The sequence below is a fragment of the Sorex fumeus genome, unplaced genomic scaffold (genome assembly GCF_029834395.1).
Source record: "Sorex fumeus unplaced genomic scaffold, SorFum_2.1 ptg000236l, whole genome shotgun sequence".
Lineage (NCBI taxonomy): Eukaryota > Metazoa > Chordata > Mammalia > Eulipotyphla > Soricidae > Sorex > Sorex fumeus.
The window spans coordinates 112,729-139,033 of record NW_026606293.1 but is presented as its reverse complement, the minus strand read 5'-3'; the positions used below and the strand labels follow the sequence as shown (position 1 = coordinate 139,033).

Below are 26,305 nucleotides of genomic sequence, written 5' to 3'. Positions count from 1 at the left end.
CAACTTTATGAAAATAAAATTGAAAAATTAAAAAATATATGAAGTTGGTTTCACAAATACAAAAATCTTGCACAGAGGGGGCTAGGGATATGACTCAAAGAAAAAGTCCATACCACACATGTATGAGGCCCTGGTTTCTAACCTCTGCTGGGGGTGCGCACTATGGTAAGCTCCTTCACTTTACATGTCCCCTAACGTGCAAACTCCACCCTGGCCTCATGGCCTTGGAACTTGCTTTTCTTGTGTCAAGATTATCTTCAGATATTGGGGATACTGTGTCCTCATCAGCAAACTAGAGATTCTTCTTCCCAGGGTGGATATAAGAAAATCATTTAGCAGAATGTCTGGTATATAACAAGTTAGAAACACCTTTGCTGTGAAGTTCAAGTTAGAACTGCAAAATAACCTGCAAATAGCAACCTATGTCCATTGGAAGTTACATTACACTTCAGCTTCATATTGGTAGGGGTAGTGATACTAAAAGGCAGGGATCATTTACTGCAGAAGGATGGCCACAAAAACCCAAATATTTAAAATGACACTGAGAGTTACATTATGAAATGTACCTGAGATGTTATCTTGTGAAGCATGCACATGGGTCCGATTGTCTTCATGTTGAGAAAAATTGGCTGCCTCCTAAAACAAAGGAGAAATGCTACCTTGAGTATCTACCATTGGTTGCACAATGAACTCTACAGGTACATGCATGGGGCCACAGGAGTAAGGAGATGGCAGCACTTCAAATCTAGTATTCACTTAGTTGACCCCTAGCATTGCCTAAAATGCAGAAGCAGCATCCTGCAAGAGGACGTAAAATTGCTGTGGGAGGTAGTGCTGGTGGTACTGGGTGATACAGGAAATGTAAGATCAATGAAGTAAGGCCTCAGTGCATGGATAATAGAAGTGAATTACATAGTGACACATTGTCCACGAGGTGGGTAGGTATGGGAGAGCAAACCATATAATATCTATATCTATAATCGTGGCACCCAGGTAGGTGTCTCACCTGGGGTCCCATATTGGAATCCAGGAGGGGTGGGGGTAAGGAGAGCCCCCTCATGTCCTCCAAGCAGAGGTCCCCTCTTGGGGTCCTCTGCTGGCATTCAGGAGAGGAGGGGATGTGGGAGAGACCCTGCTGGTGTCTACTACAAGTGGGGGAGAAGTGAGAGAGCCCCTTTGTCAACCAGGGCAGAGTTTTTCAATAATAGTTTCACTCTAGCTCTTCCAAGAGTATTTGAGACCACTTACAGATTGACACTGAGAAGTAGAATAGCTAAGGGGATAAATGGGGACAAGACCAGTGTAAAACACTGGTTCTTTACCCTGGAAGCACAGTAGAATCATCTATTATATATTTTTATCTAGACACATTTTTAAAAGACATGCTTGGTTTCTTTCCCCTGTTTCACAGGATTACCCAAGATGGGAAAAATACTAGCATGTTTCCTAAATTCCACCAGGTAGCTCTAACAAAGTATTTGTCAACCAGCAGCCATATGGCCTTCTATGGATCTGCCAACATATTATAGAGGTGAGTGACAAGTGAAAAATTGTGTCAGTGAGAGGCTATGGAACAAGACTGGGGGGAAGGGTGGGCAACCGACAGGACAGGAGGAGAATGCACACAGAAAGAAAACAATGTCAGAAGGAGACCATGGTTGGAGAAAGATTGAGAGAAACAGTTTAATGTACAGTCAGGATGAGAATCCCTCATCTAAAGAAAGGAGGGGAAGATGTGACAAGTGTCTTCTGAGTATATTAAGTCAGTGATTCTCACTGTGGGCTAAACATTAAAACCACTTGGGCATCCTTTAGACAGCCTCAAGGCTGTCTAAAGAACAATCCAAGCAGTTGTATCAAAATCTCTGGGAGGGGCCAGACTCAATGCCAGTAGCTTGAAAAGTCTATCAGATGATTCTGAGGGGCAGTCAGGGTGAAGAACCTCTGCTCTCTTGTAGCAGTCTCCATATATGGCTGAACAGCAGGATCTCAGAGACGGGAGTTAGAGTACTCCTCACACGTAGACAAAGTCTGGTTCAGACAGCAAGGGCTGTTCTTTCTACAGGCATTTATTGGCCATCAACCATATTTCCATCCTATTAGATGCTAGGCAAAAACTTAAGGTGACGAACAAGACAAAGTTTTTGTTTTTCTGAGGCTTATATTTGAGTACTTAGTTGTTCTTGTGTAAGCACAGAGGAAGCCAGAGTGCCCCTTAGCACCTAGGGACAAGTAGTTCTACTAGTTCCATTCACATCCACTCCGTCCTGTAGCCTCTGAACTATAGAGAGCCACAGTGCACTCGCAAGCAGGTGCAAACATGTGACTTGGGGATAAGAACTAAGAGAAAACAGATGTTTTTGTTTTGTGGGGCTATACCCAGCAGTGCATTTGTCTATTTTGTTTACTGTTGTCATCGCCTGTGCTTGGCAGAGTGGGCACCTGATCAATAACCATTGCATGAATGGCTGACTGGTGACTTGAGTGCTATGAAGTAAATGAAGAGGGATAAACTGGGGAGAGCATTAGCTTTCATGTGTGTGCATGCGCATACTTGTGTATGTGTGTACAAGCTAGCTGAGAGGGGGTTGAAGGAACCTCAGAGTAGTAATGGGTCCTTATAAATCACCCTTAGCCTAAACTCTCACTTTACAGACCCGCAGCAAAGAGGCTCAAGAATCTGAGTGGTTGGTTGTGCAAGGATGTGATTGCAGTGGGAAGCAAAGGTGACACAAAACAGACTGCCTGAAGGTGCAGATGCACGGGAGACTCCCAAAGGAGGCTTAATTGAGAAGGGTTTCTGGGGTCACAGTGAGATTGGGGCTGCCTATACAGGGATAGTCTCCAGGGACATTGAGAAGTAGTTGGACTCAGAACTCTGATCCTGGAAGAACCACTGCCTCTTCAAAGCACCTGTTCACATGGGGCCAGAGAGTAGCAGGCATGCAGGGCGCTTGCCTTGCATGTGGCTGACCCGGGTTCAATCCCTGGTATCCTATATGGTCCTCTGAACATGGCCAGGAGTGATTCCTGAGTGCAGAGTCAGGAGTAATCCCTGAGCACTGCTGGGTGTAGCCCCACAAAACAAAAACATCTGTTTTCTCTTAGTTCTTATCCCCAAGTCACATGTTTGCACCTGCTTACGAGTGCACTGTGGGTCTCTATAGTTCAGAGGCTACAGGACGGAGTGGATATGAATGGAACTAATGGAACTACTTGTCCCTAGGTGCTAAGGGGCACTCTGGCTTCCTCTGTGCTTACACAAGAACAATGACTTCAAAAATGAGGGTTTGAGTAAAGGCATTTTCAGCACCCCCCCTTCCGCCCAGCTGGGAGAAATTTTGGTGTGGGAAGGTGTGAACAAGGAAGTCCTTCCTGCTACCCTTTTTTTCCATGACAATTGGGACATTTTGATTGGGGATCACTCCCTTCTCAACGAGAGGCTAGTGAAAAATATTCACCTGTTTTTTACATGGATCCTCCATATCTGGATCTTCAAGGTCATCTGTAAACAAAACACAATATTGGAAAACCATTAATTCTGAAACAGAGTTTGACACGAAAACAATCTTAATCATTTAATTAAAGAATCTTGAAAAGAAAAAAAAGCTGAAAGTGGTGAGATCCAAGAACTTTAGGCACAGCTCTCAAATTTTTTTTTTCATTCTGAAACTGAGGAGATGTACTGTGATGTGAGAGGACCATTGGCTAGATGGTCTAGAGGGGATCTAGATCTGATCTGCAATCAGCATCCATGCACAACCAACCACTCAGATTCTTGGGCTTCTTTGCTGTGGGTCTGTAAAGTGAGAGTTTAGGCTAAGGGTGATTTCTAAGGACCCATTACTACTCTGGTTGGAGATAATTTTTAAAAATGCAAGGAGGCGTTGGAGTGATAGTACAGTGGGGAGGGTGTTTGCCTTGCACGCGGCCAACCCAGGTTTAATTCTGAGCATACTATATGATCCCCAGAGTGCAGAGCCAGGAGTAAGGCCTGAGCATTGCAATGGTCCAAAAGGCCAAAAAAGAAAGAAAGAAAGAAAGAAAGAAAGAAAGAAAGAAAGAAAGAAAAGGAAAAAAATGCTATGAGACTGTCAAAGGAAACCTAGAAACTAAGGTACTGGTCTTAAGAAATAGCTACTTCCTGCGAAAATCAGGTGAGTGCTGAACCACTATGCTGAGTTTCACGTGACATCTGTGATTAAAATTTAGCCCAAAGAGGCTAAAAGGACTCACAGCTAAGGAGGCAGCTAGTAATAAAAAGAGCACTGGACTTGTTTTGAATTAGAATTCCTGTAAGTCTTTGCTTCATGATTTAGAGCTCAATAAAAATTGTTAAGTTACTGTTCACATCTTGGACTCTTTAAGCCTCATGTGTAAAATAGGAGTGTCCCTTCTCATATGAGGCCCAGAAATCATGTGTATGGCTTTGATAAGTATTATATACGTAAGTCATCATAAAGGATCAGGATGAGTGGACTCTATCTTGATTACCCTTTGAGTAAATATACATTAAAAAGATTACAACCTTAGGAAGTCCTATTGGTTAACTCATCTATGCTATATCTCACTGTATGACCTTGGACACTTTCCATTCCCTCATTATTCCAGAAGGAAGTTATTCCTGATGATTTTTCCTGGCTCTACCAGTCATAAAGCAGGAAGCATTCCTATGATGGGCATTTCCAACTAAGACCTGTGCATTGAATTCTGGCAAATTTACAGCTATTCTATGGCTTATTTCACAGTGAATGTTATTTCCGTGCCTAAGTGAAAATGATATTTTAAAACCATACTTTAAATTAAAGTTACAAAATATGGCTATAATAATGTTTAAATTTATAATGCTGATGTACAAAGATTCCGCATACCATCATCACCAAAGTGCCCATAACCTTCCACCACTGTCCTTATATCATTTCTTTTTTTTTTTTTGCTTTTGGGTCACACCTGGCTGTGCCCAGGGCTTACTCCTAGCTCTGTGCTCAAGGATCACTCCTAGTGGTCTTGGAAGACCATATGGAGTGCCAGGGATTGAAATCAAGTCAGCTGTATGCAAAACAAGCTCCTTCCCCTCTAATATTTTTTCAACCCCAGTCCTTATATCACTTCTGGTCCAATCTTCATTTCTTCTTATTGCTCCCATAATTATCAGTTGACTGATAATTATGGATTTGGTACATCCAGTTACCCCACCTTTCTGCCACTACAGGGCCCAAGACCCACCACCAATGACATTATATCAATTCTGGCCCACATCATCCTTGATCTCCACCCCTCTCCTCCAGTCTGCTATTCTCACATCTGTAATCCAGTATCCAGGGTTTATTATCAATGGATATTGTTTTGGTTTTTCTTCTCTATATAACATAGATGACTAGTTCATCGAGTACTTGTCCTTCTCCCTCTGGCTTATTTTGCTCAACATGATACCCTTCAGTTCCATCCAAGTTGCAGGAAGCTGCAGCATTTCACTTGCTCTGTGGCTGTCTAATATTCCATTGTGTATTTATACCAAAGCTTGAATGGATAGTTTCCTCGAGCAACCTTTTGAATGGGAAATAACCCATTTCATAGAAAGGTCAGCTCTAGTTCTAAGGTTTGAGTTTCAAGGTCATTTTAATAGTAAAGATGATGCTGTACTAACAACTGTTGATCTTTTAAGGGTTCAGAGAATTGAATTGAGAACCAAAAACTCAATGTGAAAATACTTTAGTCATTTTTAACAAAGACAAAAAAATGCAGAATCTAGCCTCATCATATGTTAATAAAAATAAATTATTTAAGTTTCCTATTTAGCATTCAAAACTTTAAAACTAAACTTTACTAGGGTTACAGAGGGCTAAGAGATATATACAGGACTTTATATCCCCCCCCAAAAAAAAGAACACACATTCTTTTCCAGTGCACATGGAACATTTTCCAGAATAGACCATGTGCTGGGCCACAAAGCATACTTCAACAGAATCAGGAAGATAGACATTATATCAACTATCTTCTCAGACCACTATTCACTGAAGATAGAAGTTAATCATGTACAGATACAGAAAACCAAATCAAACACCTGGAAATTAAACAACTCAATGTTGAACAACAAGTACATCAGGAAAGAAATCAAGGAAGAAATCAAAAGATATCTGGAAACAAATGAGAATGAAGACACGAGCTACCAGAACCTATGGGACGCAGCTAAAGCCGTGTTAAGGAGAATATTTATAGCTCTCCAAGAATTTTTCAGGAAGGAAGAAAGGGCCCACATGAACAATTTGACTTCACAGCTCACAATCTTATAAAAGGACCAAGAAAAGGAGCCCAAATCAGGCAGAGGAAAAGAGATCATAAAACTTAAAGCAGAAATCAATGACATGGCAACCCAAGAAACAATCTGAAAGATCAATGAAACCAAGTGCGGGTTCTTCGAGAAAATAAACAAGATAGATAAACCACTAGCAAGACTCACAAAGAAAGAGAGAGAACCTTAATAAACTGAATCAGAAATGAGGAGGGTGATATCACAACAGAAACCAAAGTAATCCAAAACTTCATCAGAGACTACTTTGAAAGTCTGTATGCCACAAAACAATAAAACCTAGAAGTAATGGACAAATTCCTGGGTTCCTATAATCTACCAAGGCTGAATCAAGAAGATCTAGAATACCTGAATAGTCCTATTAATATCAAGGAAATTAAAACTGTAATCAAAAGTCTTCCCAAAAACAAAAGCTCAGGTCCAGATGGATTTACTAGCGAATTTTTCCAAACATTTAAAGAGGACCTGTAGACAGTTCTTCCAAAGTTTTCCAGTAAACTGAAGAAAAGGAAACTATCCCAAACAGATTCTATGAAGCCCATATCTCTCTAATAGCAAAATGAAACAAAGACACCACAAGAAAAGAAAACTACAGGCTGATATCCCCGATGAACATAGATGTGAAGATTCTTAACAAAATACGGTTACTGTCACTGTCCTCCCATTGTTCATCAATTTTCTCGAGCGGGCCCAGTAACGTTTCCATTGAGACTTTGTTTTTACTGTGTTTGGCATACCAAATATGTCATGAGTAGCTTGCCAGGATTTGCCATGAGGGCGAGATACTCTTGGTAGCTGGCCAGGCTCTCTGAGAGGGGTGGAGGAATCGAACTCGGGTTGGCCATGTTGGCTGCATGCAAGGCAAATGCCCTACCTGCTGTGCTATCGCTCCAGCCCAACAAAACACTAGCAAATAGAATTCAACAACTCATCAAAAAGATCATACACCATGACCAAGTGGGATTCATCCCAGGGATGCAAAAATGGTTTAACATTCGGAAATCAATCAACATAATCCATAATAACAACAAAAGAAAAGATAAAAACCATATAATCATATCAATGTATGCAGAGAAAGCATTTGACAAGATCCAGCACCCATTTATGCTGAAAACCCTCGCCAAAATGGGTATAGAACGGACTTTCCTCAATATACTTAAAGCTATCTACCACAAGCCTATGGCAAGTATCATCCTCAATGGGAAAAAACTGAGAGCCTTCCCTCTAAGATCAGGGACGAGACAAGAATGCCCACTCTGTTCACTGCTGTTCATTATAGTACTATAAGTACTTGCAATAATGGTTAGGCAAGAAAAAGATATTAAGAGCATTCAGGTAGGAAAGGAAGAAATCAAGCTCTAACTATTCACAGATGATATGATACTATATTTAGAGAACCCTATAACCTCTACCAAGAAACTCCTAGAAACAATAGACTCGTATAGTAAAGTTGCAGGCTATAAAATCAATACCCAAAAGTCCATGGCTTTCCTATATGCAAATAATGAGAGAGAAGAAATTGACATGAAAAAAACAATCCTGTTCACAATTGTTCCACAGAAAATCAAGTACCTAGGAATCAGCTTAACTAAGGACGTAAAAAACCTGTACAAAGAAAACTAAAAAATGATATTTCAGGAAATAAAAGGACATGAGGAAACGGAAAGACATCACCTGCTCATGGATCAGGAGAATTAACACTGTCAAAATGGCAATAATCTCCAAAGCACTGTACAAATTCAATGCGATCCCTATTACAATACCCATGACATTCTTCAAAGAATTGGAGCGAACACTCCTGAAATTCATATGGAACAATAAGCCCTCACGAATAGCTAAAGCAATTCTTGGGAAAAAGAAAATGGGAGGAATCAACCTCCCTAACTTCAAACTCTACTACAAAGCAGTAAACAGCATGGTACTAGAACAAAGGCAGAGCTGTAGACCAATCGTACAGGGTTGAATATACTGACATCCCCCCCCCCCCAAACATATGATCACCTAATCTTTCATAAGGGAGCAAGAAATGTGAAGTGGAGCAAGGAAAAGCTCTAACAAATTGTGCTTGCAAAATTGGACAGATCCATGCAAAAAATGGGCTCAGATCTCTGCCTAACACCACAAAAGTAAGATCAAAATGGATTAAAGACCTCAACATCAGACCGGAATCCACAAGGTACAATGAAGACAAGGTTGGCAAAACCCTCCACGACATTGAAGCTAACGGTATCTTCAAAGATGACATGCCACTGGCCAAGCAAGTGAAAATAGAGATAGACAAATGGGACTATCTTAAACTAAGAAGCTTCTGCACCTTAAAAGAAACAGTAACCAAAATACAAAGACAGTCTACAGAATGGGAAAGTATATTCGCCAAATACACATCCTACAAGGGGTTGATATCAAGGATATACAAAGTACTGGTTGAACTCCACAAGAAGAAAACATCCAACCCCATAAAAAATATGGCAACGAAATGAACAGAAACTTTCTCAAAGAAGAAATCTGAATGGCTAAAAGGCATATGAGAAAATGCCCTACATCACTAATTATCAGGTAGATGCAGATCAAAACAACAATGAGAAATCATCTCACACCACAGAGACTGGCCCACATCCAAAAGAACAAAAGCAACTAGTGTTGGTGAGGATGTGGCGAGAAATGGACCCTCCTTCACTGCTGGTAGGAATGCCTACTGGTTCAGCACTTTTGGAAAACAGTATGGACGATTCTCAAAAAATTAAAAATTGAGCTCCTATTTGACCCAGCAATACCACTCCTGGGAATATATCCTGGAGAGGAAAAAAAGTAGTCGAAACAACATCTGTACTTCTATGTTCATTGCTGCACTGCTCACAATAGCGAAAATTGAGAAAAAACCTGAGTGCCCGAGAACAGATGACTGGTTAAAGAAACTTTGGTACATCTACACAATGAAATACTATGCAGCTGTTAGAAAATATGAAGTCATGAAATTTACATACAAGTGGTTCTACATGGAAAATATCATGCTAAGTGAATTGAGCCAGAAAGAGTGGGACAGAAATAGAAAGACTGCTCTCATCTGGGGAATTTAAAGTAACAAAATGGGAGTTGAATACCCAGGAATAGTTGAGATAAGTACCAGGAGGTGTGCTCCACAGCTTGGAAGCCGGCAGCACATGCTGGGGAGAAAGGCAGCTTAGATAGAGAAGGGAACACCAAGTAAAGGATTTTGGAGGACTCGCTCAGGATCCTAGATGCGTGCTCTAAGTAGACTATAAACTGAACATGATGGCCACTCAATACCTCTATTACAAATTACAGCACCCTAAAGGTAAAAGTGAGCAAAAGGGAGTACCCTTCCACAGAGGTTGGGTGGGGTGGGGGGTGGGAGGGCTACTGGGATCATTGGTGGTGTAGAATGGGCATCGGTGGAGGGATGGGTACTTGATCATTGTATAACTTAAACCCAAGCACGAAAGTTTGGAAGTCTACAACTGTACTTCATGGTGTTTCACTAATTAAAAAAAACTTTTTAATTTCTTTTTTTAAGTTTTTCTTTAATTAGTCAAACACCATCAGGTACAGTTGTAGACTTACAAATTTCCGTGCTTGGGTTTCCATCATACAATGATCGAGTACCCTTCCTTACCTCCACCAGTGCCCATGGTGTCTGATCCATACTTAGAAGCAAAAAACCCAATCCCCTGGATTTTTCTCACCTGATAATTATGAATTCATAACACCACACTACATACATACAAAATTATTAATGAAATCTTCACAGTGATTCAGAAAAGGCAAGTAAGTTGACTCATGCTAACTAGTTTACCCTATACACAACCACCCAAAATAGATCAGACTACTGAAAAATTCAGTATTAGCTTTCAGTTTTGGCAACAGAAAAGTTCACCCATATAGTATCCTTTTAATACTATCTAATTTAAATTAAGAAAAAACTTAATCCAACCTGTTTTTTTGGCAGTGGTATCTGAAGGTTGATTATCACCGTCCCTAAAAAAATGATAAAAAAAAACAATTAATTTTCCACATATTTAATATAAAGGGGAAAAAGTAAAAAAAGTTAACGTTATCATTTATATTCAAGGGATCCTGGAATGCTATGTCTGAGTTTTCACATAAAATTTAAATTTTTATATTTGTGTTTTGGCTTTTATTTGGTTTGAAATGTGCCACTTTCAGAAGCAAATTAGTTTTGGGTTTTTTTTTTTTGGGTCATACCTGGTGGTACTCAAGGGTCACTGCTGGTGGTGCTTGGGGGACTAAGTGGGGGGGCGTGGATCAAATCAGGGTGAGACATGTGCAAGGTAAACAACTCTATCTGCTTAAAAGTAATATCATTCCAGCTCCTGACATGATATTTTCAAAAGTAAAGTAAAGTAAAGTAAAGGCCCTCCCGTTGATCATCGATTTGCTCGAGCGGGTCCAGTAACGTCTCCATTGGAGACTTTGTTGTTACTGTGTTTGGCATATCGAATACATCACGGGGAGCTTGCCAGGCTCTGCCGTGCAGGCGAGATACTCTCGGTAGCTTGCTGGGCTCTCCGAGAGGGGCGGAGGAATCGAACTCAGGTCGGCCACGTTGGCTGCGTGCAAGGCAAACGCCCTACTGCTGTGCTATCGCTGAATTACTAATTTTGTACGATAAAACAACTGTGAAGGGAGACAGGTTGATAGCACAACGGAAATAGATGCTCTAAAATGGCATCAATTAAAAACCAAAATCTTCGATTAGAAGTAGATGGCTTAGTGGCTAAAGCACCTGCCTATCAATTATGAAGCTGTGATTTCAATTCCTGTGGTCATATATACATCATGATGCTCACAGTTCTGCTGTCTGACATCCCTGGCACTCTGATTTTCGACTGCATTACAGTTAGGTATGTGTGAGCACCACAACTAAAGGGTGGTGCAACTCGAGGGAGCATTGCAGCTACAAAGATATACAAGCATTGAATGGTCTTATCTAAATCTTGTGCTCTAAAGTCCAACTAAAAGTCCAACTTAAAGCAACTCTGTTGTGCTTTTGAGAATTCTTCCCTGAATCCCCCAATTTACATGCCCAGCCCTGACATTCAGGGCCACACAGTGCTGAGAATTTATATACTTAAGGGAGCTAAGGAGGGAAACTCTTTTAGGTTGTGCATCAGTGCAGGGACCACTGCTGACTCAGGACCTTTCTGCCAACTCAAAAATCTAATACATTAAAGATTTAATCTAACTATACTAACTAGAAAACAGGTCCAAGGAGAAAGTAGAGAAATGGGAAAGAAGATGGGAAGGAGCAGTACAGGAAATAACCGGAGGGAAGCTGGAGGCCAGGAGACTGAAGGGCTCTCAAGGAGCTAAATACTAGTTTCCTGAGGGAGCTATTCTTCCCACCAATATAATTTCACTTAAAATTTCTATTTTCTGGGGCTAGAGTTTTGCCCATACAGTACGTCAAACACTTGTTTTGCACTAGGTTGATCTGAGTTTGAGTCCACACATGATCCTTCAAAGTGTTCCAACAGTGATACCTCAGCACAGAGCCAGGAGTAATCCTTGAGCAATTGAGCAATGCTGGGTGTGGCCCCTCCCCTCACATTAAAAAATAAAATTTCTATATTCTTAGTCCAGGTGTATTATCTCAATTGGTCCTACCTAGGAAATGAAGGCAGATCCTTTTCTTGGGAGGAGGACAGTTTCGCCCTTCTATGTCCTACCCAATAAGTTCTTCCAGTATTAGATTTCATGAACTTATCCTGCAAAAAAGTATAAGGCAGATATTACACAAGGAAAAGTTTGTAATAAATCAAGTACCATTGACTGAAACATTTCGTACGTTATTTCTGTACTAGCATTTCTGACCAGGCACATTGTATTTGGTCGCAAACTATCTCAAGTGGCTTCCCAATAAAAAAAGGCCTACCTGGTGAGTCCATGAACTGACCAGAGTTGTAAAAAACATAGAGTGGAACAAATCTGGATGTGTGTGGGGTGGAAATCAACCTAAATAGTCAGTGGGATCCAGATCATCAGTAATATGCAGAATCAGGAAGAAGAAATAGTAGGGTACAAAGACTGACTTCAAGATGAATATCCAATATATTTTGACAAACTTGATAGCTTTCAACAAGCTCAGCAATTTTTAAGTTGCTTAATTGAAGATGGTTCAAAGGCTGAGTGCTCATGTTTTGCATACTGGAGGTCTGGGTACAATACCTGGCACCTGGTGCCCTTAGCTCCGCCAAAAATGTTCTATGAGCACAGTTTGATATGGGGATTCCCCTCCCCGCCGGTGCCCCCCTATAAAGATTTGGTTAGATTATTTTTCCAAAAGTGGAGCGGTAGCACAGCGGTAGGGCATTTGCCTTGCACGCAGCCAACATGGCCGACCTGAGTTCGATTCCTCTGCCCCTCTCGGAGAGCCTGGCAAGCTACCGAGAGTATCTCGCCCACACAGCAGAGCCTGGCAAGCTCCCCGTGATGTATTCGATATGCCAAACACAGTAACAACAAAGTCTCCAATGGAGACGTTACTGGACCCGCTCGAGCAAATCGACGAACAACGGGAGGGCCTTTAATTTAATTAATTTAATTTTTCCAAAGGTCACATGACTACTAAGTGCCAGATTAGAAATACAAATAGTCTGAGTTTGCAAAGATTTTTCTCTCTTCCAACCCAGCTTCTGGTCTTGCCAACTGGTATGTGGTTTCTATGTACAAAACTTTGTGCAAAAACTCCAACAAAAACCAAAAAACTTTATGCACTTGGGGCTGTAGATACAGTACAGCAAGTAGGGAGCTTGCCTTGCATGTGACTGACCTGGATTTGATCTCTGGCATCCCACATGGTCCCCAAGTACTGCCTGAATAGAGTCAGGAGTAACCTTGCTGGGTGTGATCTTCAAAGGAAACACCCAAATTTTTGTGCAACATGTGTATTTATCCGAAGAGTGGGGGGAAGGATAAAATGTATCATTTAAAATAATTAACCTGCATGTCTCCTAACTGGTGTAGATTTTCTAATGTTCTTGACCCTCTAATTAACCTATAATTATTTTAATGATCTGTTTTCATTCAAATGAGTATACTGGCTTCACTTTTGGTGTAAATATCATCAAGTTTGAGAGACACAGTTTGGATCCAAGTTTTTTTACCCTCCTCTTCTCACCCAGTCTACTTGACTTGAACCAAGTATGTGCAACTCTATGTTTCTATAGAAACTGAATCACTGATGATCACATTTCTAACTTACATTTTGTTGTGATCTTTTCCAAATGGAAAAGTCACGGTCAGTCGAGGTATCCAAATCAGCTGCAGAAAAAACTTTGATTGTTTGTTCTTCCTGCGAGTCTTTCCATGGGACTGATAACGGTGTTGACTCTTTTCCAATAATGTTGGAATTGGGGTGGCCAGATTTTCTAAGGAACCATCGTGTTTTCTTGCCCGTCTGTGGTGTGGTCACTGTTGTTTCCAATGAGTTGCTACTTATCTGATCTTCAGACCGGACTTTTGGAAGTTCTTTTACCACCTCCTTTAACACTATCTCTTCATCAGAAGAGCTGTTCTCTCTCCAATATCCGAAAATGTCCCGATTGATGTCGTGCATGCTAGGTTTAATGATGTGATGTTTGCTGCCCCAGACATCTTTTAAAAAATCTGCCTTACAGATGTCATGCTCTATGATGTCCTGAAATGAGTTCTGATTTGCAACCTGTAATTGAAGACAATGAATATTTAAAAACTGGCCTGTCATTTTTCCTGTGATTCTATTGTAACAAAGTAGTTTTTACTTTCAATTTGGTGCATTATCGTTAAATACCATTTATTCAACATATTACTTATATATTTAAAAGAAAAAATAAATTAAAATAACAAGCAGTATTTGTTCATTTCTGTAATCTTCATGTATTCATAAATATCACTTCATCCAAAGAAGAGACCCTAATTAATGTTCTTTATTTTGTTTCAAATTTTACCTTTCACTTGTCAAGAAATACAGTGTGTGTGGGGTTTGTGGAGCTGCCAGCAGGTCAACCTGTACGTGTGTGACGAGTGCATCAGTAGCCTGATGGTGCTTTCTGGCTTCTTGATATCCAAAAATTGCTGCTGTACCTCTGGCTGGACCCCAACAACTTGGGATCAAGTTTCCCGAGAAATTAAATAGCCAAAAGTTAGGTATATGGGAGCCAGGACCACACACTACTTCCAGTTCAGCTACAGAAGCTCATTTATTGGCCATGCTCCAGAGACCCATAAATAAATCTCGAAAGAGATCAAAAGCCACAGTTAATCTAGAACCTGCGAAAGGCTGAACATACCAGGGTAAACAGAAGGGGATGAGTTAGCCTGGTGCCTGCCCAAGCTGGACCCCCGGCAAATGCTTGCTCCCACAATTTAAAATCAGCACCATGCTCCCCAGCAAAACTCCATCATCTCAGGACTGACCTCACTGAGATATTAACCTGTTGAAAATTTGAATATGCAGGTTTTGTGACTGAAAGCTCCAGGCTTTCTCGGGGTTGGGACTGACTAATTCCCCTCACTTCCTTATACTCTTGGAAGAACTGGCAGTCACCCTCACAAACCATCTCCAGCCCTACCATATAAGCTCTTCTCCTGGCCTTGCTTCAGAGATCCATAAATAAATCTCAAAAGAGATGAAAAGCTGCAGTTAATCTTGGACACACAAAAGGCTGAACAGATAAAGGTAAACTGAAGTGGGGGGAGGGCAACTGGCAGGTCAGCCTGGTGTCTATCCAAGCAGAGACCCCAGCATCTGCTTGCATCTGCAATACAAAATCACTGCCATGATCCCAGCCAGACTATACCCTCACAGGATGAACCTCACAGAGATATAATCTGCTGAAAATTTGGGTATATGGATTTTGTGGAGTGAAATCCCCAGGCTTTCTCGGGGGTCAGGATGGGCTACCTCCCCCCACCTCTCTGTACTTCTGGAAGCCTTGGCAATGACATCGACACCCCAAATCTGTCACCCAGTTAAAAATCTACTCCAGCCGTACCTTCCTGATAAAATTATTGAATGACATGAACAAACATGATGGCCTCTTAGTACCTGTATTGCAAACTATAGTACACAAAAGGAAAAGGAGAGAGAAATAAAGAAGAAAAGAAAGAAAAGGGGTAGAAGGTGGGGTGTTGGGGGACGTTGAGAGGGAAACGGGATATTGGTGGTGGGAAATGTACACTGGTGGAGGGATGGGTTCTTAATCATTGTATTACTGAACCACAATCATGAACAGCTTTGTAACTGTCTATCACGGATATTTAATATAATTTTTTTTTTAAAAAGTAATGTGACTTTGGGGATATGGTGCTGTCAGCAGGTCAATCTGTACCTGTGAGGCGAGTGCATCAGCAGCCTGATGGTGCCTTCAGACTTCCAGATAGCCCAAAATTGCTGCTGTGCCTTTGGCCAGACCCCAAAAACTTGGGGCAAAGTTTACCAAGAAAGTAAATGGCCAAAAGTTAGGTATGTGGGAGACACACCCAAAAACCACCTCTGGCCCAGCTATATAATTTGAGGCATGGCCTCTCTGGTTACTGATCAGACTGCTTAATGGCCATGATCCCAGGGACTCAGAAACAAATCTCGAAACCCAATGGCTTTTGGCAGAAATGCATCCGGTCCCTGCAGTAGGTTACTGGTGCAGGGCCACCCCAGGGGGAAAGGGTGCTGCCCCTCTTCCTGCTCCCCCTTGGAGGCCTGGTAGCCACCATCTTCCAGAGGCCATTGGGCAGTGAGGTTTGGGCTCACAGTGACAACACACACGGGGCCTAACGGGATGGGGTGGAGCCGGCCCTTTCCTCCCTGTCCCAACGAGACCCTGAGTCGCCGCCCACAAACGGTCTCTCTGGCTCCTGATTAATCTGCTTAATAGCCATGATCCCAGAGACTCAGGAGCAAATCTCGGAACCCAGCAGCTTTTGGGATAAATGCATCCAGTTCCTGCAGTAGGTTACCGGTAATGGGCAATCCCAGGTGGGGATAGGTTTCGTGCCTTGGCCTGTTCCCACTGGCAGCCCGGTGGCCGCCACCCTCCAGAGGCCACTGGACAGTCAGGTTTGGGCCCACAGTGCGTGACACATGGGGCCTTACAGGATGAGGGTGGAGCCGGCCATTTCCTCCCAGTCCCAACAAGACCCAAAGTCACCTCCCACGAACTGCCTCTCTGGCTCCTGATCAAGCTGCTTAACGGCCATGATCCAAGAGACTCAGGAACAAATCTCGAAACCCAGTGGCTTTTGGCAGAAATACATCTGGACCCCACAGTAGGTTACTGTTGCCGGGCCACTCCAGGGGGAAAAGGGTGCTGTCCCTCCGCCAGCTCCCCTTTGGCAGTTCGGTGGCTGCCATCCTCCAGAGGCCATTGGACAGTCAGGTTTGGGCCCGCAGTGACGAGACACGCAGGGCCTAATGGGATGGGGGTACAGCCGGCCCTTTCCTCCCCGTCCCAACAAGACCCCAAGTCGCAACCCACGAATGGCCTCTCTGGCTTCCAATCAAGCTGCTTAATGGCCATGATCCCAGAGACTCAGGAGCAAATCTCGGAACCCAGCAGGTTTTGGTAGAAATCCCTCCAGATTTAATTGATAAAATTTTGAATTTCAAAATTGCGTGGCCACTACTGCAGCCTCGTGACATCATGTTATTCATAACCATAATTCAAAACTAATTGTCTACTCTTGCCTTTTCAGTAGATCTAAGTGTTGGGGTAAAATCCCAAATATTATGGTTGGTCTGGTGTCAACATGTTGAATGTAATCAAAATTGAGAGAGAGTAATGTGGAAATCATCTGCCCAACAGGTAGGGGGAGGGTGTGGGATGGGGGTATACTTGGGTTTTTGGTGGCAGAGAATGGGCACTGGTGAAGTTATGGGTGTTTCATTGTATGACCTAGACTGAAACCCAAAAGCCTTGTAACTGCTTGCATGGTGATTCATAAATTATAAAAAAATGAAAAAAAAGTAATGTGAAGTTTATGCCCACTTCAGTCAGCTTAGTCAGTGGCTGAATAAATAGAAGCACTCCTACATTTAAATAATATAAAATAAAGACATACAGTGTGCACATTAAGTTTAAATACAACATTTTCTTCATTTACATTTAATATTTTGAAATACAATAAGACATAATAATATGCCGTTTTCTAAACTTCTCATTAGGGAACTAATTATAGAGCAATTTAAATACAGATATTTTCCTGGAAAAATACAAGGTATTAAGCTTGCATTTGAAAAAGTGGCCAACAGCCAACACTGTGAAGGACTTTGAAATATTCAACTCCCTGTACTACTTAACCTAATCTTTAAACATATTTTCTGAAGGGAGCTTCAGAGAATCTTCATTTTTCTTCACCTCCCCAGTCAAATGTCACTTTCTATTTGCAATGTTAAGGACAGATCTTAAAAACACAGTTAAAATTAAATAAATAACTTTTCCCATTTCTATAAACTTTGGTGATGCCAGAGAACTTTTATTTTGAGTTATCAATCTTAGATCGTTCTAGAACACTGCACACCAGATTTTCAGATAAATGCTGCCTTAATGGAAAAAATGTTGTGCAAAACAAAATGAAGGAACTTCTGTAAGAAATAGAAACAATTTTGATTATGTGTACTGGAGGGAAACTGACTTAAAGGGAAAAATCACTCTATACAGCTTTGGAATGTGTCCCTGTATGAGCTTTTAAATAGGCATGCATCTGTTGTGCTGAAAATTTTGGTTGCTCAGATAGTAAATTAAGCCCTTGATTGTGGTTTTCTGGCTGAGGAATAAGCCCAGTTGTGGGGGTTCCTAAATACATCTGTTTCTGGACAGCACTGCTATCAATATGGCTACAAAACCCCTGTTCGAGCTGTGCTGTCTGTTTTTTATTTTCCCAAGACAGGTTTTGATCCCCAAAAGAGTAGTTGGGGTGAGACTGGGTAGAAGAAAAGGGCTGGGTTGTAGCTCAGTGGTACAGGTTTCAAGCCCTGGATTTCACACACACACATACACACACACACACACACACACACACACACACACACACGGGAGTCATTGATTTGGATTAGTCCTTCTCTTCAAACTTCCTTGGGATATGAAAAGAAGTACTGATAAAAGAGATAAGCGGGAAGAGGTAACCAAGAACCACGACCATATTCCTGAAGATAAGCAGGAAGTAATTATTATACTTAATATTCTAACTTAGACAAACAGATTTAGTGCCCAGTGAATTAAAAATAAATGAAGACTTCCAAATAAGCACAAAATCTTGAGAAATCATAGAGAAAATGCCATTGTAGAGGTAAAAAGGACCTTCATCCTGTCCAAGAAACTAAGGATTAAGAAAACTCTATCCTGCCTGCTGTCTGTAACAGTCTCAGTATCTGACTCTAAAAAACTACCCATCAATGTATCCATCAGCTTTGAGAGTTCAATGGATTAGAAAATAATGATATTGATAATGTTCTCCTAAGCTTAGGTTCCAGGGAATTGTTTAAAGGAAACTTTGCTCAGTTTGTAGGCCACAACAGAAGTGCAAAAGTATTATTTATACCAAGGGGTACTGGTACTAAATGAGAATGAGGCGTGGGATTAATGGAACTGGCATTACCATCCCTAGGTGCTATCTCACGCCCTAGTAGTTAACATAACTACTTTTTTGATAGTTGTATTGTGTCTTGGCTTTTAAATTCTCATTATTTAAGTATATTTGGATTCCAAATATGAAACCTTCAGAGAGAAATTATTGCATAATAATAGTATGGAGATAACTGGGACTAGGTCAAGGATAGAATAGGAAAGAAACTAGGTATGTCCTGAAGATCAAACAGTATGAGAAACTTGGAAAATTGTAAGTGATGAGATTTAAAAAAAAATAAACACTAAAGAGCACATGAACTCTGTTAATATATGCTGCTTAATAAAAACAGCACTACTGTAGTTTCTTTTAAATTGGAGGATTTAAGGCTCTGTTAGAGGGTGGTTTAGCTGCCATTCTAATTGGTCCTTTTGGATCCACATATAATACTATGACAATATTTATCTGTTAGCAAACCATGAATTTTGGGGATTTCTTCTGAGTTGCGAGATAAGTATACTTCCAACCAGTCTGGTTTGCTGTGAAGGGGGTTTCCTCTATATTCTTATTCTTTAAGAAATGGCTGTTCAGCCTCATTGGCTAGTGGAAATTAGGCTACTCCCTTTGCACTGAGACACTACTGATGAGGTAAATCCCAGGAAAGCAGAGGATGGATGTATCAGAATGTCTAATTCTTCTGGTCTGACAAGAGAAAACTGTTCATTTTTCACAATACACTTCCAATACATTTGAGAAAGGAAATCACAGAAAACCAACCAGAACTCACTAACTACTCATTTCTTTTCACTACTGCCATTTGCACTTACATCTAATTATCTAATATTAAGCCACCTTACCTTATCTATAGTTACAAGATACACAGTTACAAGTTTTTTCATAACTGGGTTTCAATTATACAATGTTACAATACACATCTCTTCACCAATGTCCATTTCCTACCCCCAGTGTCCCCAGTTTCCCTCCTGCCACCCTCCCCACTTGCCCTCCAACTCCCTGCTCCAGCCTCTATGGCAGGGAGGTATTATTTTAATTGAAAGATCCCCTTTACTTAAATCTTGATATAACTCTACTCTAGCTTGGTCTCTATATTAACAACACACTCATGAAATTTTTCAACAATTCTACCAGTTCCCAGATCACCAAAATGGTGAGCACATGGATCTTTTAGGCCAATCATTTCTAATAGACAATTTGAAACTTTATCAATAATTAAAGAAACCACTTAAAGGGGCTTCTTTATAAAGTTCGTGTGTTCCAGATTGTTATAGTTCATGATTATAAACAGACTCTTCTGAGAAATAATTTCCATATTTTGTGGATTTCAAATGTTTACTTTAGGATTAACAGCTATAACACAAATGTTGTTTCTGGAAATTTCAGCTGTCTTTGATATTGTCAGCTGAGATGTAATTATATATTAAACTCGAACTTGTTTTTGGAATCTTTTAGATTTAGTTTTTTTTTTTGAGTCACACCTGGCAATGCACAGGGATTACTCCTGGCTTTGCACTCAGGAATTACTCCTGGCAGTGCTCATGGGACCATATGGGATGCTGGGAATCGAACCTAGGCCAGCCACATGCAAGGCAAATGCCCTACCCGCTGTACTATGGCTCCAGTCCCTGTTTTTGGAATCTTTTAGATATGTTTTTGGAATGTTTGATAGAGGCTCTTAGCAATTTCTACTAGTTTAGGCAGGAACAAGGTCAGTGTTTGCTCTAAAAACTGTGCATATCAGTAGAAATGACATCTGTACCTATATGTTCATTGCAGCACTGTTCACAATAGCCCAAATCTGGGAACAACCCAAGAGCCCTAGAACAGATGACTGGTTAAAGAAACTTGGTATATCTACACAATGGAATACTATACAGTTGCTAGGAGAGATAAAGTCATGAAATTTGCTTACAAATGGATAGACATGGAGAGTATCATGCTACGTGAAATGAGTCAGAAAGAGATGGACGGACATAGAAGGACTACACTCATTTATGGAGAATAGAGTAACAACATGAGGCTGAAACCCAAGGATAGTAGATACAAGGGCCAGGAGAACTGCCCCATAGCTGGAAGCCTGCATTATGAGGGGAGGGGAGAAGGCAGCTGGAATAGTGAAGGGATCACTAAGAAAATGATGACTGGAGGAATCAGTCAGGATGGGAGGTGTGCGCTGAAAGTAAATGGAAAAAACATTTTGACCTCTCAGTGTCTGTATTACAAACCATGATGCCCAAAAGCAGAGAGAGTATGGGGAATATCCTCTGTCATGGAGGCAGGGGGAGGGTGGGGAAGGGGGGGTATACTGATATATTGGTAGTGGGGAGTGTGCACTGGTGGAGGGATGGGTGTTTGATTATTGTGTGATTGTAATCCAAACATGAAGGCTTGTAACTATCTCCTAGTGATTCAATAATTATTTTTAAAAAAATTGCATATGAGAAAATGCTCTGCATCATTAATCATCAGGGAGATGCAGATCAAAACAACAATGAGATATCATTTCATACCACAGAGACTGGCCCACATCCAAAAGAACAAAAGCAACTGGTGTTGGCACAAATGTGACAAGAAAGGGACCCTTCTTCACTGCTGGTGGGAATGCCGACTGGTTCAGCACTTTTGGAAAACAGTATGGACTATTCTCAAAAAATTAGAAATTGAGCTCCCACTTGACCCAGCAATACCACTCCTGGGAATATACCCCGGAGAGGCAAAAAAAGTATAGTCGAAGTGACATCTACATTTGTTTGTTCATTGCAGCACTGTTTACAATAGCTAGAATCTGAAAAAAACCTGAGTGGCCAAGAACAGATGACTGGTTAAAGAAACTTTGGTACATCTACACAATGGAGTACTATGTAGCTGTTAGAAAAGATGAAGTCATGAAATTTACATACGAGTGGTACTACATGGAAAGTATCATGCTAAGCGAAATGAGTCAGAAAGAGAGGGACAGATATAGAAAGATTGCATTCATCTGGGGAACATAAAGTAACAAAATCGGAGACTAACACCCAAGAATAGCCGAGATAAGTACCAGGAGATTTACTCCATGGCTTGGAGGCCAGCTGCACACTCTAGGGGAAAAGGGAGCTCAGATAGAGAAGGGAGCACCAAATAAAGGGTGTTAGGAGGATCCTCCCAGGATGGGAGATAGATGCTGAAAGTAGACTATAGACCGAATATGATTGCCACTCAATGTCTCTTTTGGAAACCACAGCACCCAAAAGGGGAGAGAGAACAAAAGGGAATGCCCTGCCACAGAGGCAGGATGGGATGGGGGGGATAGGAGGTGGGAGGGATACTGGAATCAGTGGTGGTGGAGAATGGGCACTGGCAGAGGGATGGGTACTCACTTATTGTATAACTGAAACCCAAGCACAAAAATTTATAAGTCTACAACTGTACCTCAGGGTGTTTCACTAATAAAAATTTTAAAAAACTGCTTATAACACAACCTGTTTTCAGGTGAAGGCTACTCTTCAGTTTCAGGTCATCAATAATCTTAATCACCTTTAATATAATATCTGTTAACAATATGTATATGCATAAACAAACATCTCTCCATACAGAAAGGAATGGAGATGTGGTTGACATACATTTTTATTATTTTTTAAAATTTTATTTATTTTTTGTATTTTTTTAAATTAGTGAGACACCATGAGGTACAGTTGTAGACTTATAAATTTTGTGCTTGGGTTTCAATTATACAATGATCAAATACCCATCCCTCCACCAGTGTGTTTTGGTCACACTGAGAGATGCACAGGGCTTACTCCTGGTGGTGCATGGGGGACCATCGGAGATGCCGGGGATTGAACCTGGGTCGGCCACATGCAAGGCAAACATCTTCCCTGCTGTACTATCGCTCCAGCCCCGGTTGACATATATATATATTTTAATGACAACAATAAGAAGATCATTACTGCTTATGATATCATGATCAACAGCTTATTGAGATCCAGTTTTAGAGAATGTTTCTGAATGAGGCATTAACGAGATGTTGAGTATCCTCCTCTGAATAAACAGACTGGGTTTCTTCATCTTTTGAAAATCTAATCTCCTGTTGGGAATTTTTCATCTTAATATCACCTATTATCTTTGAAGAGATTTCATAGCAATTACTGATCTATCTTTTGTGTTTTCACTGTATGGGACCATGTTAGCTGTAGAAGAAAATAGTCTAGCTAATAGTACTCCGAATATGTCTCCCAAAATGAATACAACAGCAAGATATTATCTGGAGATAAATGGTGGCTTAGTTTGGTAGATTTGTAGATTGACTAATATCACCAAAGATGCTCTCGTGTTAAAGTAGCATGAGAAGAGGTTGATAAATCCCCAGAAAACAGTGGATGAAACTGAGAATCAGAAATAGCTGATACAATTAATAGAGCAACATTTTATGCAAAAAAGTTTTTAAGTTCTTTAATATCATCCTTAGGAGTCAGCCCATGCTAGTTCAGTACACTCTCATAAACTGAACTGACAAGTTGATCTCCCATGCCTGCATCTAAAGTGGGGAAAAACTGTTCTTGATACTCATGAAAAACGCAGATTTGGGCTTAGCTAAAATGGGTATTATTGAGTTTACAATTTGGGGGGTTATTTTATCAAAATCCCACACAGAGTTATATTTTTGCTTGCTGCCTCACCATTTCAGATGAGGCTTGCACCTGTCTGACATCACTAGGCCTATTACAAGTGGGAGGCAGAGTATCAATGGGAGGCAGAGTCTCTCCCTACCAGGTGGGTCCCAACAGCCTCTACACCTGACCCGAGACATATTGTAGGGCCTCCACCATAGCTCCTTCCTGACCTTCTGCTTGCTGCTCCACGATCCCAGATGAGGTTTGCCTCAGACTGATATCACTGGGCCTATTTTGGAACAGTAGGCAGGGCCCCTCCTATTGGATGTGCCCTTCCACACCTGACCTGAGCCATATTAAGGGCTTACAATACAGCTCCTGAAGCCATGTACTCGACAAATCCCATGCTGCTCACAGCTACTCTTCTTGTCATTCTGTGAGAATGGGTCCAAAGACAGAGAGCAACCTCTAGTTTAATCAATCCCTCAGCCTCCTTCAGGGGTGTTAACTACAAAAACTCAGCCCCAGCACAGTCAGAACTCTAGTAAACCAATGCAGGAAACATGTAGAAGCCCATCAAGCTGAAGACATAGTGAACACTAGCAAATCTTCTGACAGTGACTACAGTGACACTATAATGAGGATGTTCAATGAATTCAAAGAAATAATAGCATAGGTAGTCAGCAAAGCACAAGGAAGTATGAAAGTCTAAATGAAAAAAAAACTACTACTACTTCAGTCAGAAATGAAATGAAAAACATGGTAGGTGAGATGCAAAAGTCAACAGATATGAGCAAAATATCAAGGCGCTCCAAGATAGGAGGAAACCACTAGGAAACAGGCGGAAGTGGGAAATAGTCTGATAAGAAATAAAGAGCATACCAGAGAACTATGGGATGAATTTTAAAAAATGTAAGAATCATTGGAGTCCCTAAAGAATAATAAAGAAAATGTGACATGGAATGGGGGTGTTTGCCCTGCACACAGTCAACCAGAGGTCAATCCCTGGAACCCCATATAGTTCTATGGACCCACCAGGAGTGATCCCTGGGTACACAGCCAGGAAGGAATAAGCCTGATCACCCCTGGTTATGGCCCCAAGGTTAAAAAATTAATAATAAACAAATTTTATTGAGATAGCATTGATTTTTAACATTGTACTAATTTCAACTATACAGTATTATAATTCCATAGGGCTGGAGTGATAGCACAGCGGTAGGGCATTTGCCTTGCATGCAGCCAGCTCGGCCGAGCCGAGTTCGATTTCTCCGCCCCTCTCGGAGAGCCTGGCAAGCTACCGAGAGTATTCAATATGCCAAACACAGTAAAAAGAAGTCTCACGATGGAGACGTTACTAGGCCTGCTCAAGTAAATCGATGAACAACGAGAGGACAGTGTTTTTTATTTTTGTTTGTGATATGAAAACAATAGTTAAAGAAATCATTAAGAACTTCCCAGAATTGAGGATTACAGACACTGGGATCCAAGAGGCTTGAAGGGTCCCAGTGAACATAGATCCAATTAGGAAAACTCCAGGGTACATGACAAAATGACAAAAATGACAAAATCCATAGATAGAGACATAATATTAAAAGCAACAAGATCAAAAAAGCAACCTACAAGAAAAGTCCATAAGATGTACAAATGAGACTATTATTAAAAGCCACACAGGCTCCAAAGGCTCATATTAATGAGAAAATGAGCTCATACTCATCAAATTCATCAACTAGTATAGAAAAACAAAGATTTCTGTCATTCAAGAAATTACACTGGCTGATAACCTTAAATCTCATGAATCAAAAAAAATTAATCGGTAAATTTTTCAATATTGCTTTAGATTTATTTTTGCCAGATAACCATTCAAATTTGGATAACGTGTCATATAAAATAGCAAATAGGTCTCCATGATCAAATAATTCAACAAAGTCCTAGAATACCTAGAAATAATCCAGGGCTCTCCCCTAAATCGTTTTGTCTTATGGAAGTTGTGTGTGAAAAAGTGATTAGAATACTTTTGGAAGACATTTTCTTTACAAGTGATCTTCTTTCTGATAAAATTTCAGAACATCAGCTGTCAAACATATTTTGAAATGTAGATGATTATTACAGGGAAACATTGGACTCACCATTTGAAAGATACAACACATTAGACCTTTTGGGGAATTGGACAGGAATGGATCAAGAATTTATGCGTATTATCTCTCATTGCTTGGCAGAATCATTAATGTAAAAATACGATACAGTAATTTACCTAATGGGTTGTCTTCTCAACCCCATTCTCACTAAGCTTAATTCCTGAAATTTCACATTAAAGGACATGTCTTCCCTCTATTCAATGTATTATCATCAGAATTCAATTGAGGTTTTTTTTTTTTATTTTTGGGTCACACCTGGCGATGCTCAGTGATTACTCCTAGCTCTGCAAGCAGTAATTATTCCTGGCTGTGCTTGGAGGATCATATGGGATGCTGGGGATTGAACCCGGGTCGGCTGCATGCAAGGCAAATGCCCTACCGGCTCTACTATTACTCTGGTCCCGTGTACAGCTTCTTTTGAGTTGCACCTAGCATGTTACTCACAGGTTTAGCAGTATATATAAGCATATACGTATTCTGAAGGAAAAGAGTGGAGCTGATGGTGGGTATTTTGTGTTTTCCTGGGTAATTATACTAGATTTTGATTTACCAGAAAACTTACTAAGTGGTTACAATTTGAGTAATGCTGTGTTTATTAATGGTTTCTGTTGGTCAGCAAAGTTATTGACAGGAATTTCCACAATTTCAGCCAAAGAAAATGTACAGACATG

At 40.8% G+C, this 26,305-nt stretch overlaps 1 protein-coding gene across 1 annotated transcript in view; it reads right to left on the bottom strand.

Moving 5' to 3' along the window:
• The window catches only part of LOC130018086 (fibrous sheath-interacting protein 2-like), a 62,213-nt gene that overhangs the window by 877 nt on the left and 35,031 nt on the right, over window positions 1–26,305 (bottom strand). Inside the window, exons 17-21 of the mRNA XM_056108940.1 lie at window positions 13,554–14,012; window positions 11,957–12,057; window positions 10,263–10,306; window positions 3,462–3,505; window positions 567–636 (exon numbers count right to left, since the gene is read on the bottom strand). Coding sequence (XP_055964915.1) covers window positions 567–636; window positions 3,462–3,505; window positions 10,263–10,306; window positions 11,957–12,057; window positions 13,554–14,012 — 718 coding nt within the window. The remainder of the gene's footprint in view (window positions 1–566; window positions 637–3,461; window positions 3,506–10,262; window positions 10,307–11,956; window positions 12,058–13,553; window positions 14,013–26,305) is intronic.